This window comes from Lagopus leucura, unplaced genomic scaffold (assembly GCF_019238085.1).
Source record: "Lagopus leucura isolate 7727_CA_CO unplaced genomic scaffold, USGS_WTPT01 Super-Scaffold_100024, whole genome shotgun sequence".
NCBI classification, from domain to species: Eukaryota; Metazoa; Chordata; class Aves; order Galliformes; family Phasianidae; genus Lagopus; species Lagopus leucura.
Genome location: NW_024962276.1, coordinates 2,918,734 through 2,932,117, shown reverse-complemented (window position 1 = coordinate 2,932,117; position 13,384 = coordinate 2,918,734). Strand labels below are relative to the sequence as shown.

At 42.9% G+C, this 13,384-nt stretch overlaps 1 protein-coding gene across 2 annotated transcripts in view; it reads left to right on the top strand.

Annotated features, from left to right (window-relative positions):
- The window catches only part of LOC122184567 (protein spinster homolog 2), a 122,843-nt gene that overhangs the window by 48,652 nt on the left and 60,807 nt on the right, over nt 1–13,384 (top strand). For both annotated transcript variants that reach the window (XM_042879614.1, XM_042879615.1), the window contains exon 3: nt 6,075–6,211. In XM_042879614.1, coding sequence (XP_042735548.1) covers nt 6,075–6,211 — 137 coding nt within the window. The remainder of the gene's footprint in view (nt 1–6,074; nt 6,212–13,384) is intronic.

Genomic DNA, 13,384 nt, shown 5'->3' with positions numbered 1-13,384 from the left:
CTTTATCCTCCCACCAGCTCTTGCAGTACTCTCTTTGGACGACCCGAATGGCAGCGGTTCTCTCTATACAGGTATTTGCAGATGGATTTGTTGAGTGAATGTTTAGTGCTTTGATTTGTAGTTGGGTGGTAATATCTCTGTGTCTATTCATGTCAGAACCACAGGCTGCGGCCAAAGGGCTCCAGCCTTTGGCAGCCTGTGAGCCACAGTGCTCACATGTAAGTGCCGTTTCCCTTTCTAAGCTTCACCTTTATTAGAGTTCATTCCTGTAGCTGTTGTCTAGGTTTTGGAGGCTGAAGAGAAATATTTATTGATCTTTATGCACCAATGCACAGAGTAAAGTACTGCTCACATCTGTGGCATCACATACCGCTGTCTGGATCAATGGTGTACTGTGCTACATGTGGCAGTGCTGACAGCTATTGCTTGTATTTGTTCACTTGACAGTGGTTGCTCTTTGCCCAGCACAGTTTCTCTCAGAGCTGTGGGGTTACTAGTGTGTTACTGGCCTGTTTTTCTGGTTATTCTTACCTGATTTTCTTTTACTGCGGAGTACATTTCCCATCAATTCCCCCTGAAGCAATTATTGTTGTTGGCTGAGGTGAACAAAGCAAGTTTTCAGGATATCCTTTGCTGGGATTAGGAGGGCTAACTCCTGGAGGAATCTGGATTTTGCAGTGAGGAAAAGGAGTGGAATTATCAGCACTGAGCCCCTCCCTGAGCAGCAGCTTTGTGTGATGTTGAGTGAAGCACGAACTTGCCAGGAAAGCTGTGTTCAGACCTCGTCTGTGTTTTTGTAACCAGGTTCTGACCCTGTCACAGCCAAACGGACTGAGCGGTATCGTACAGCTGTCTTCTCACTGTAAACACGTATGTTAACTGTATACATCCACCCTAAACACGTTGCTTATGTTTTTTATCAGCCTACTCTAGGGAAAAACTGGCACCTCGTGGTGCAACATACTGCAGAGAACATGGGGTACACTGGAGGAGGAATACTGATGAGTGGTATCTGCAGTGAAGGAAACACAATCTAAAATGTCCTGCCAAACAGAGATATTAGAGAAGTGCATAATCAGGTTCACACCTTTTAAAGCACTGCTTTTGTTCTTATTAATTTACTGAGCACAGCAGGACACAAAAGTTAGCATTTGTGAAGTTCTCTGCTTGATCTTGTGCAGCATTCTGTTCTGGGAGAGCATTTTTGGCCGTGTCAAAACAAACACTTGGAGGTGAGTCCAAATGATTTGGTGTTCTGTAGCCTGTTGTTTTTTTCTAATGCTCCTGGGTCTTACGCTGTTAGTGTATGACAGCTTTGCACAACATATGGAACTGATGGTGTGTTTCAAAGCTCCTTACACTTGTCAGAAACTTCTAGTCTGCACAGTAGTCTGGAACCCAGTGCTCGTGTGTTTTGCACTTGGCAAAAAGCAGTAATGTGATCCATCTGCTGGCTGCTGAATTTGAAATGAAGTAAAAAAATGCATGAGAGAGTGATGGAACAGCATACCTATAGTAGAGCTTGTGACAGTGCTGATTCAAGGCTGAAGCTTTGTGCAAACAGCTGTAAGAATTCACCTCTATCAAAGGATGAACGTTTTAAATCGTGTTGCTGAGGTTTTCCAGGGCCTTGGATTAGCCTGTAATCAGAAATCTTTTACCTTACATCACCGTGTTGTGTCTGAGCTCTCAGGTTCAAGAGCCCCTGCTGTAGAAATGGCTCCAGCAGATCCCAGCAGGACAAGGTCTCCTGCAGGAAGAGCAGGGCTGTGCTTGCACACCTGTCAGTTATCCCATCCAAGAGCTGCGTGTTTGGGTATTCTCGTTGTTTGGAAGTTTGTTGTTAGGAAAATATTAATGACCTCCCAACGCATGGTTCTGTGCTGTGTCTAATGGATTGCTAGGCCCCTGAGGCACAGGCTGTCTGAGTTTGCCTTCCACAGAGCCAAACACATTGTCAGCACTCAATTAGACATTGGATATATGGTTCTGTGCTGACTCAGAGCTGAAAGATAGCCACTATTCTTATTGAGCATCCCTGCATAGAGCAAGCAAGCTATTTTTACCCGAACCTAAACCTTTCTAACATTTTTCCTGATAGAAAAAAATGAATCCTGTGTAATTGAAATAATGTTGAAAGAAGGGATCTTTTCTGGGAGATGGCAGTGCTGTTTTTAACCTTCCAGTAACAGAAAATGCAGCCTCTGCATGTGCCCACATCAGTGCCTCTGCTCCCTCTTGGCTACACCAAATGGATGAGCTGTTGGCAAGAGAAGCCATGCTCTGAGACAAGGGGCTGATCAGGAAGGAAAAGGAAGGTAGGAAAAGAGCAATGGGGAGAGAGGCAGCAACACCTTAGGAATGAAAGGGTGGAAAGCTGATGGGTCAGTGCCAGTACAGGGACAGTTGTAGAGTGAAGCTGGCAAATATTTGTTTGGAGGAGAAAGAGGAGAAACGTGGGCAATAGATGCAGGGGAGGATGCTTTCTTTCTCTGGTGTGTTTGGGCAGAAGAGAGGGAAGGGAATATGAGGTGAATTTTTTTTGGATGCCACAAATTTTTGTAATTCCAGTCACGCACAGTAAAGCTGGGCAGTGCTGGCTGTGAAGGTTCCCGTGCACCTGTACAGGGTGGGACAAGCATTCAGAGGCAGAAATAGACACTAAGCCATCCTGTTTGGGCAATTACACTCTTCCTGCATTCTCACCGCAGTCGGCAGTTTAGTGGCTAAGCCACAAAGGAGGCATAAGGACGAGTATGATCTCCTTTAGAGAATACCTGTACTTAACAGAACCTCCCTCCTGGGATGGCATTCATTACGTGTCTATTTATTCATCCATTGCTCACACGATAATTTGCTTCTGCAGAAATGTATCTGGGCTGCACCCAGCGCTGGGACTGAGCCACGTTAGCTGGCACAGCTGGACATCATTTACCAAGAGAAATTAGCAGTACGGCACACATAATGGTGACTGATGTAGCTCTGTCTGCCCATGGCTGCTCTAAATGCAATCCCTTCTTCCTCAGGAGCTCATCCCAAATCCCACTGGATTTTTAATTGCCCTGGCTTGCACTATATGTCTCTTCAAGAGTTGGTAATATTCTAAGAGGGCTTTAAGTGTAAGTGGAAGAGGAGCTGTTGATTAGGAAAAGGCAAATGAAATGCCAGCTCCTGTCATAGCTCACTACTTATGTAAAGGATTTGTGGCAGTGGGTTGATCTGGAGCAGCAGCTGTGGTAGTGTCACTTGGGTACTAATTGGGAGTCCGTGAGTACAAAGAGCACAAAATGCTGATGAGGAGGGCATAGGAGCTAGCTAGGAAGAAGTTGGCACACGTGCCAGGCTGCTTTACTGGAACACATCCCTCTGCATTATGCTGCGGCCTCCTTTCTCTGCAAACTAATCTAGTTTCTGCTGCCCCTCTTCCCAGCTGAACGCACAGGCAATTTTCTGTCTTCCAGATAAGATCTCTGCTTCATAGTGTTTGGTTCTCATAGAACCTCAGAGTTCTGGCCTAGAGTTACTCAGCTTTCCATCCCACCCGGTAACATGCCCTGATCCACTCACCTCAGCTCAGCCATCCCGGGCTGTAGGAATACAGACTGACTTCTTGTTTGTTGTAGAGCCTGTGTCTGGCCATCAGGTATCTCATCTGTCATCTGCAGGAGTAATTGCAAAAATTGATTCATGGGAAATGCCTATAACAGGCAAATCCTTTTGACAGATCACACAGCCATCATTTTCTGCATTTATTTGAATCAATCAATGTTTTGATGCATATTTGGGTCATAAATACTGTGATCTCAATTGCATTTATTATTATGACAGCTGTGTTCTACTATCTGTTATTTATTAGGTTCTGTTGTCCCTTCGTTTTACACCTTGTGGAGCTGTCAAGTTGGCTGTTCACTGGTGACAAAGCTTCCGGCTCTCCGGAACAGAACCTTCCAAAAATAAATTCTCCAAAGAGAGCTGAGTAAAAGCAGGATGTAATTTGTTGGAGAGGCCCTGGATGAACTTTTCTCAGTTTATTGGAAGGAGGACATTCGTGTTTTTTTCCTACTTTTGTCCAAATCCAGAATTAGACTTTGCATTTATCATCCAGAGGTCACCGAAGCTCACAGTCCCACTGATCGATGTGAATTTTGAATCATCCCCACTGTGTCTCAAATCTGAATTAATTGGGTTATTCAGTATTTGAAATGTTCGGATGCTGACTTGAATGTTTCTAATTTTCCCTTGGAAGCTCTTTTAGCTTTATGTCTTTTTACATCATACAAATGGCACGATATCTGATTGTGAGAGGAATGAATTCCAGCATCCCTCCAAGGTCAAAGTCAAACTGCGATGGGCAGACAGTCATTTTCTGCCCTTCATCCCAGCAAGCAGTCACACTGTGCCAGTTGCTGCACCAGCTCTGCAAGGTGTCGAGCACATTGGTGTTCACTCAGGAAAGCATTTAATCACAGTGTACGACTCTAAAGTGCTTAATATAAGCATGTGCTGAAGTGCCTGACTGGACTGGGGCCAGTGCAATTAGAGCCTCGCAGGGCTGAGGTTTGTGAGCCAGAGTTTGTGCCAGCTAAACAGCGAGATTGTCTGCAGCAATACAGCTGAAATGGGTGTGACAGAGTGCTGCACATACTTCTTTCTGGTATCTTCATTTCTCTATTTATTTATTTAACTGTAAATGTAAACAAAACAAAACAAAACAAAAAAACCCTGTAATTCCCACTATAAACATCACAGTGCAAAGCTGATGTACAACAATTGTGTGCCTCACAAAATATATGCAAATGGATGGATATAATTTGTAAAGCAGCTTTGACTTCTTCATATATTAAAAAAGAAGAGATGTAGATCATATCATAGTTTAGCATTCTGCATGTTCTTGGGCTTTCATGCATCGCTATCTATGAAAAATTCATTACTTGTGACTACTTTGATTTTATACATACGTTCCAGTTGAGGGAGTGTGCAGCCTCCTCTTGCCCTTTCTTTTCTTATTTCCTCCCACCCTTTAACAGCTAATGAATTAGATGGCTGAGGTTGGGCAGTGGCAGAAGTGGAACAGCCCAACATGAGCCCAAACTCTCTGACCAAAGGAGGGTCTCCAGGTATCCATGTCCCACCCACTTGGGTTCACCAAACCCAGAAAGCTAAAATTTATCCTGGAGTAACCGAATAGCAGGAAAAGCAGCGTAGTTACATTCATCCAAATCTCTAACGTGGGCAGACATGAAATCAGCTTAAGATCTGACAATTCATGCAAAGTTTCCAATTAACTGTAGGTGTGTTGTGAGTGCCTTGTTTCGGGTGTTTCTGTGGCGTCGCTAAACAGGTGGTTTGGTGTTGGCTGGAGGAGTGAACAAGAAGTCAAGGAGATTTTACAGAGGATATTCTACCAGGAGGCTCTTTCCTGCATGCCAGAAGGTCCTCAGTTAATGCTTTGTGGTTTTGAGGGGAGGCGTGGGGGAAAGGGAAACTTTCCCTTTCAGCTGGACATCCCTGGCCTGTTTGTGAGCTATTTCTGTCAGTGAAATAGTTACTAAGCAGTGGGTTTAAGTACAAGTTCAGTGCTGGTGAATAAGGAGACTGGAGTTTTCTGTCTGACTGCAGGGCTGGTGCCTCAGTAATATTAACAGTTGCCATAAAATGATAGAACAGATTAAAGATCTTCAGTTTTTGTGGACTGTTTCTCTCTTTCTACTGCAGGAGCCAACAAGGAGCCTTTGGCTTGCTTTCTGTTTGAAATTCCTTCCAGCCTTCGCTTCACCTTCTCAGTGATGTTTGAGCAGAAGCTCTTCCTTTATTCTGCCCTGGTTTTGTTCATGCTTTCAGATGTAGCACAAGTTCACTGCTCTGAAGTTTCTCTGGGAATGAAAATAACTGTTTGATTAAGGAAACACCAACTGCTGCGGTCCTGTCAGACTGCGTAACTTTGTAAGCCAGGGCTGCAGCACATCCAATTAAATGGAACTGCTCTCTGGAGGATTTGGTTTGCAGAGAATTAGTTTTCGTGTTCTTGGCCTTGTGTTTATTAAATGGTTCTTTCCTTTTTCTTTCCTTTGCAGTTTTCATCTGTAGCTTCATGGTGGCAGCGCCTATCTTTGGTTACCTTGGTGACCGTTTCAACAGAAAGATCATTCTCAGCTGTGGGATCTTCTTTTGGTCAGCTGTCACTTTTTCAAGCTCCTTCATCACTGAGCAGGTAAGATCTTTACAAAGGCACTTAGCAGAGTGCTCTGAATGCTGGCCAACGTGCTCCTAGAAACACGCTGTGTGTTATCTGACTTCCTGGGGGTCAAGTCGATCTGTGTGACTGAACTGTGAAATCTTTGGTCTTAAAAATATCCATAAAAATAACAGGTGAAGCATGGTGAAGCAACACTTTCCGTTGACGTAAGGGCTTTGCTTTCAGGGAGATCCTAAAGAAGCTTTAAAAGGCTATTAAAACTGAGTTGAAAAAAATGCCTTCTGGTATCACAACAGAAGTCACTGGAGTTAGTTGGGAACTCTGCTTATGGTATGTGGCATGACAAAATGCATCCAATTTGATTGCTTTCCATCAGAGACAGTAGGGGTGGATGACAGCATGGAGATTAACCAGAATTTTAGCTCCTTTTATGCTAACTGATGGATATGTCTGGGGAGCTGATGGTGGGACTGACAGGCTGTGCACAGCATCCCTCACCTGTTTTCAGGACAGCCGCAGCACTCCATTCTGAAGACTCCTCATTGTGCTAATTTCCTTGCCTATCAGAGGCTCTTGAAAGAAACAGTTATCTGGCATTTTCTGAGGAAGAACATCCCCTTTTAAATCAAATTATAGAGATGGTTGAGTTGCGGTGGATGGCAACATTCCTGGAGAGACAAATCAGCTCCTGGTGTCACCAGAGCGATTTCCCCAAGGGAGGCAGGGACCTTCCTCTCTCCTTCTGCCCAGCTGCGTTCCACAGATTGTAGCATTTGGGTCACGCCTCAAGAAAGACATCCTAAGCCTCTCCTCCCTGCTCTCTCCTGCCCACACACATGCTCTGTAGTTTCTAAAAACAGAAAATTTCTACCTAAAACAGGCAGTGGCACTCAAGTGTTTGTCTGGCTTTCATGTCAGATAGTTGCTAAATTTCTAAATAAAATATGTCCATGGCCAAATGTGGAAGCCTTTAACTCCAATAGATGGTTCTGGTTTATAATTATCCAAGAAGAACCCTTTCTAGAGAAAGACCATCTCCTAGCAAAAACGAAGCACATTTTTACATTCTGTTTTTTTTTTTAAACTTTCTTTTCATAACGTTCTGCAAATTTAGCTGTGATTGTAGCCCAAAGGAGAGGCGAGTGCTTTTTGAAAAAATCAGCTGCACTTCTCAGGTTACAGACGTGCATTCATGCTCAGGTTCTCAGCAGTCTCTCCGTAATGGATCCAGTTCTGTAGTTACAGATGGGAGAGGAGTAGACATGAGGTTCTGGAAGTGGACCAATGTCATCTGTATTTTCAGAGATTTTTAGTTTAAGGATTTGGGGCTTTCTAGCTAAAGCAGTTCAAAGACTGATGCATGAGCTCATTAGTAATCAGGAGATCAGCATGAAAATGTCGTATTCGTAGCCTACGAAAGTAATGCATATAAAACTGGACTGTGTTTGAAATCCAGACTCCAGTTTTTTGGAGGTCAAAAAAGACAAGGTCAGAATGGCCCAGCCTGTTAATTTCTCCTGTATTTACATGAGCACTAACTCTGGATCCAAACTACAACCTTGGAAACAAACTCCCAATATCTAGAAAAGTCCCCCACAATCCTCAGCTCTTCCAGAGTAATTTGGCATTAAATCAGAGATCCCAATCCCAACTCCTTGCTATCGAGTCCAGGATATCATGATATATTTTGCAGCTGCTGTGTGATGTTCTCCACCCAGTGGCTGCAGCAGATGAACGAGGTGATAAGCACAATCCCAGCCTCACACAGCATCCCTCCCACCTCAGTATCTTTATTGGAGGTCTGGTCACTAACTGGGAAGGCATGCCACATTGAAGAAGGTGAATTCCTGAAACATTTGTGAGGAGTCAAAGAAAAGCTGATGCAATCTTCTTCTTTGTGCAATGGCTAACTAGGCACTTTTCCTGATCTTTGCCTTCTAAGAAATCATTTAAGGAGTGAAACAATAGTTTTTCTCTCAACATTTTTTTAAGATAGTATGTGTGTTTGGTGGGGGAAAATGCTATGAGCTGAAATATGAAAAAAAACCTGTTGATGCAAATAAAAGTAGTAGTGAGGCTACTGTCAGCAGATGTGTGCTCAGTCCAAGTCAGCATGGAAAGCCTGGCTAGAAAGAGCAAGTTGGTGCAGTCTGAGCCCACAGAACACTGTACAGAAAACTCCTTTATGCAGTGACAACAGAAATACAGAAAGAGGCAAGAAACGACAGTCATTCAATAGAAACAGCAAACTGTATCTTCAGGGATTGCCTTTCTTCGAGTTTTGAGAATGTGTAGTGCCCTGTGAATGCTGTCTCTGTGTAATTAATAGAGCACACATCCACAGAGTGCAGATTTGGAGGGTAAATGGAAGGAGACAGCTTAACAGAGGCAGAAAGCAGCTACAGTTCTGGCGGACACTGAAAGCCCACAGACTGTAAGAGCTTCTGACAGTGTGTTGATTAGTTCCTGGATGTCATTTGCACATGTAAAGGAAAGCGATCCAAATGCCTCAGTGTGAGGGAAGATTCAGATTATTTCTCATTTGTTGTGGAAACAAGCACACAGAAAAGGATATTTTCATTCATATCTGTCCTGTTGTCAAATTGTGCAATAAAGAAATGCCCACATGACAAGAAAAGAACATGGGAAGAGAAACTACCTCAGAGGTATCTTTTGATCTGAAGGAAAGGAATGGAACTCAATGAAATGCTTTATCTGGGCTTCTATTGAAATGCTATTTCATATTGTTTGGATTAAGAAGATAGTGACTGAATGCTGTCAGATAAAACATCAGATTGGCTCTGAATGTTACGTAGATGTGTATTTGCTGGGGAGCACTGCTTTAAGCTTTGTAACCACTTATTAAATATCCTTCATTATTTGTTACCGAGGATCTTGGCACTTTAATAGGACTAATGAACTAATGACTAATGATTGAAGAATGAATCTCAGCCTCCACCAGATAACAGGCCTTCATAGAAAGAAAAAAATCAGTCTAAAATGTAAAGATAGTTCCAGAGTATACAGGAGATGGTGGTTATTGAAAACAACAGTGCACTGATTCCTTGTGTACCAAAAGAAAAATCATCAGAAGTAACATGGCTGGGGTGATATGGGGAAATTCATATTTGTTCTGTTACATTCTGTGATTTGACAGTTTGCATTGGTGTCCCACCTCACTGCAGAACAACAAGAAGAATCTTCCTGCACTCTGACACTTGTACTCCTCCATAACACAATTTAGCACTTCCTAAATGAAAGGTTGTATAAAAAGTCATTAGCAAGTTTGTTCATGAATTCAAAATTATTTTCAATTAGTGCACATTTAGACAGATCTGTAGATTAACTCAATTTATAAACATTTCCATAAAATATCCATTTATCTTAATTTGTAGTTTGTAAGTACTAACACCTGCTTAGAACTTACTTAATGCATTTCTATTAATTAGTTCTCCGCCTGCATGTATACAAATGTTGGTACTTTCACCTGCAAAACCATTTTTGTTGTAGTTTGTGGCTCCTGGCACGCGTCTGGTTTTTGGCAAGCACTTTGGGATTTGTGGTTCGTGCTCTATAATAAATCAGGAAAAGAGCCACAGCACAAAGAAATACACTGGGCGTACAACAACAGCCTTCATGGAGTTGCTTCACTGAGATGCATTTCCATCCGCACAGAAAGCTGAATATTGGTCTGTCTCCTTCTGTATCAAAATGAACTCTGCTTTTAGTGAGCGATCGGCTTTTTCTCCAGATAGCATTTGGATGAGTATAATGTCCAATTGCCTGTGTTATGGCTGATCATCTTGAGCTGCTTTATAGCCCAGGATGTCGCTGGGAAAAATACACAGACCCAGTTGCATGATTTCTCTTGTTCTGAGCAGCTTCACACGAGGCCATTTGGCTATCTGGAGTATGAGGCTGCGTGGATATCCACATCTATTAGTCACAGTGCTACTGTTCTGACTATTGAACTCTTTAGCCAGAAATCTGCCTTGGATTAAACCTTGTTTTTGGTGCTAGCCTTTCTGCCCCTCAAAGCACAGAGTTCTGAGAGAGCAGCAGCCTTCTCCCTCACAGGCAGACAGCAGATTCTTAAAGCAAGAAAGAGCTCAAAGGTGGAAAGCTGCAGACTGCTCTCCCAGCCTTGGGAAGTACTGCTATTTCCCACGTGAATGTCTTGGGTAAAGATACTTCAGCATAAAGCAGTACTATTTAACGGGTGAGCAAAGTGCTCTGCTAAGTAGTTTGGCTCCACTAGGTTGGGAGAACAAGCATACCTAATAATCAACAAGACCAGGCTGTGGTAATGTGGGTTTACTAGGAGACAGCAGAACTGCAGATGGGAACAAGTTTGGAAATGAAAAAGCAGAGAAGTGCTGTTGAATCCTTCAGTTCCTTGGTAAATATTTCTGTTTGGATGTTGAGATAGCTGACAAGACACAGCCTTCCTATTGTACCCCCTGCAAATTACCCAGGATAGGTATGTCTACTGCTGGTTTCCTCTTTTCCTCTTCTTTTGATTTATCTCTAAAAGAGGAAGCAAATAGCCCAGTATGGAATTCCAGTTAGCCAGCAGTGCTTCTGAAGCCTTGTGTTTCAGACTTTCCAGATCTATATTTATTGCCAGAGCTTGTCTTTCAAGGAGTGCAGGAAGAGAAGCAGCAAATTATGTGCACTATGGATCAAATGGTTTGCTGAGCTAATTTTAAAAAATGTAAACATAAACCAACCCCCCACCCCTACTGCCCAGCATTCACTCCAAGCAAAAATGTGCTCTGGAAGAAATTAATTTATGAAACACACAGCTTCTGTTCCCTTACTTCTACTGCATAAGCTTGAAAAACAGAAGCAAACAAAACTAAATGCCTTTAGCTATCTTTTTTGTATGTAAGGAAGGTACTGAGTGTTACCTTGTAGTCACCATGAATTGCTGGAATGCTTATAACTTGTTGTTTCATCCCACTGTGTTAGAGGGAAATCTCTTCTACAAAGAAAGCCAAATAGATTCTCCAAGCACCATTGTGAAGTCTGCTGTATATCCACTCAGTCCTACCCCTCACTTGCAATTCTTAACCATTCATGTGGCTATTAGAGAAATATGTGCTGAAGCTGATACAGGATGCTAATGGACAAAGGCTGTTAGTTGCCTCTGGTGTATTTTGCCACACCTTAATGTGGCACTGGAGCCCTACAGATGAGCATAAACTACTGACATTTGGGTTTCTGCATGCCTGCCCTTTTACCGGAGTGCTCAGGAAAAATATAGTCCTCTGTGTAATTTCTAATCACAGAGGAAGAGATTAGGATGGGTAATATGCTACAGGAGCATTGCTGTTCTAACTGTCAGTGTGTCAGTGCTCAAATTAGAAGAGCTGCTGTTACAGCCGTGTGCACAGTGCTGCAGCTCTGCCTTGCTTTGCCTCTGCTCTGTTGAGATGCAGCAATCTCTACAGCCCTTCCTTTTGCAGAACCACTTTGCTGTGGACCAGGGTCAGTGGGTCCCAGCAGAGGAGGGGTGCAGTGCTGAGGTGAGGTGGGTCCAAGGTCTCCAAAGAGAGGAAAGGGCTCTCTTCACTGATCTGCACGAAGGCTTCACTGCAGAAAGAAGGTTTGAAGGAACTGAGTCTGCATCACTTTCTAACTCCTTCCTACCTAACAGCACTCTTTTATTCCCTTACATTTTCTCATATGGATTCAGTGTGATTGATTAGAGGAAAAGAATACTTTATTTCTTATGCCTTTGAGAGTGAATTGTTGGCTGTATTTTATTCAGGTGTTCTGGATATCTGTTAAGTCTGCTAGCATCTTCAACACAGCTGAATCAAATACTGCTTAGGAAACTGTTTTCATGTAAGAAGAAATATTTTGCCCAAATAAGTGCAATGATTTGAGCTCTTGAATCATGGCCCCTCTGATTTTGCTGACCTGGGACAGAAGAGGTGAGATAAGATTTATATGGATGCAGTAGGTGCAGCTTGCTCAGATAAGGTGTGTGTAGGATTATTGTCATGTTTTTGTCCCTGGTCTCTTTCTTTCTTGTCCTGTTTATGTTGTTCAGCATTGTAACTCACCTGAACTGATGCATCCTGCTGCACAGGCTTCTGTTCATTAAAGTGAAGGCAGTGAAATGTCAGAATTCTTGGAGCTCAGATGTTTTCTGGAGCAGGTGGACAGAGGTTTGTGCTGGGAGAGAATCAAGAAATGGGCTCGAGGCAAAACCTAATTTGCAGTGGGTCTCTGTGAGGGCTCCTGATAATTGCTCGTGCCTTTTTCAGAGAATTTTTTTGTTATCTAGGTTGTCAGAAAATATTGAAATCATTATCACAGGACCTGTGATTGTTGCTCCGATTCAGCTCTTCCTTTGGAAATCTGTGGGAGCCTTTTCTGTGTCCTTGTGGGAATTGAGTCAGACCCTACATCTTTTTGAATCAATATGCTTCCATCTGATGCTGATTGATTGGATCAGAAAGATGCTTAGAGACACCAGCTGGAGACTGTGGTACAGGCATGAAAGTTCTTTACAGGCTAAAGACCTTTACAGCTTTGTCTCATTTTCATGAAGCAAGCTGAATTTACTTCAGGTTGGACAGTAGGAGGGTTCAGCTGCTCTGCCCATTAATAGATTTGGAGCAGTGATGGAAGCTTGCAACTTCTATCCTGCCTGCTTTTATTGTAGATATCTCACCTTGATCAGTTATTTGCAGTGCAGGCAGAGGGAAGAGGGCATATTTATTTCATTGCCAGGCTGTGTGTATCTTGGAAACATTCCTTCTTGTGTTGGCAGTTAATGTGTACAGCCTACAGCAGAGGCCTGACCCCAGAGCATGCTGGTGAAACACAAAAAGGATGTCTTGCTGCTTTAACTCTGTCTTATGGAAAGTCTCCATAATGCTTCTGTATTATGCTTTTATGCTTTGTAAATAATTATTACAGCAGCTCAAGATCAGCCTTATTCAAAATCCCAGTAAAAATGTTCCTTAAGTAGACTGAAAACAAAATAATGCTGGATGAAAACTTCCAAGCAGGTCTTGAAAGAGAGAGGAAGGAATTATAAAATTTCATCCCAGTTTAGCAGAATCCCTGTAGCAGCAGTTGTGACCTGAGCAACACAACCATTCCTGATGCAGTGCAGCACATTGCATGCTGTACTTCAGCACTGGGGCAGTCTGACTGGGTCAGACACCGTCA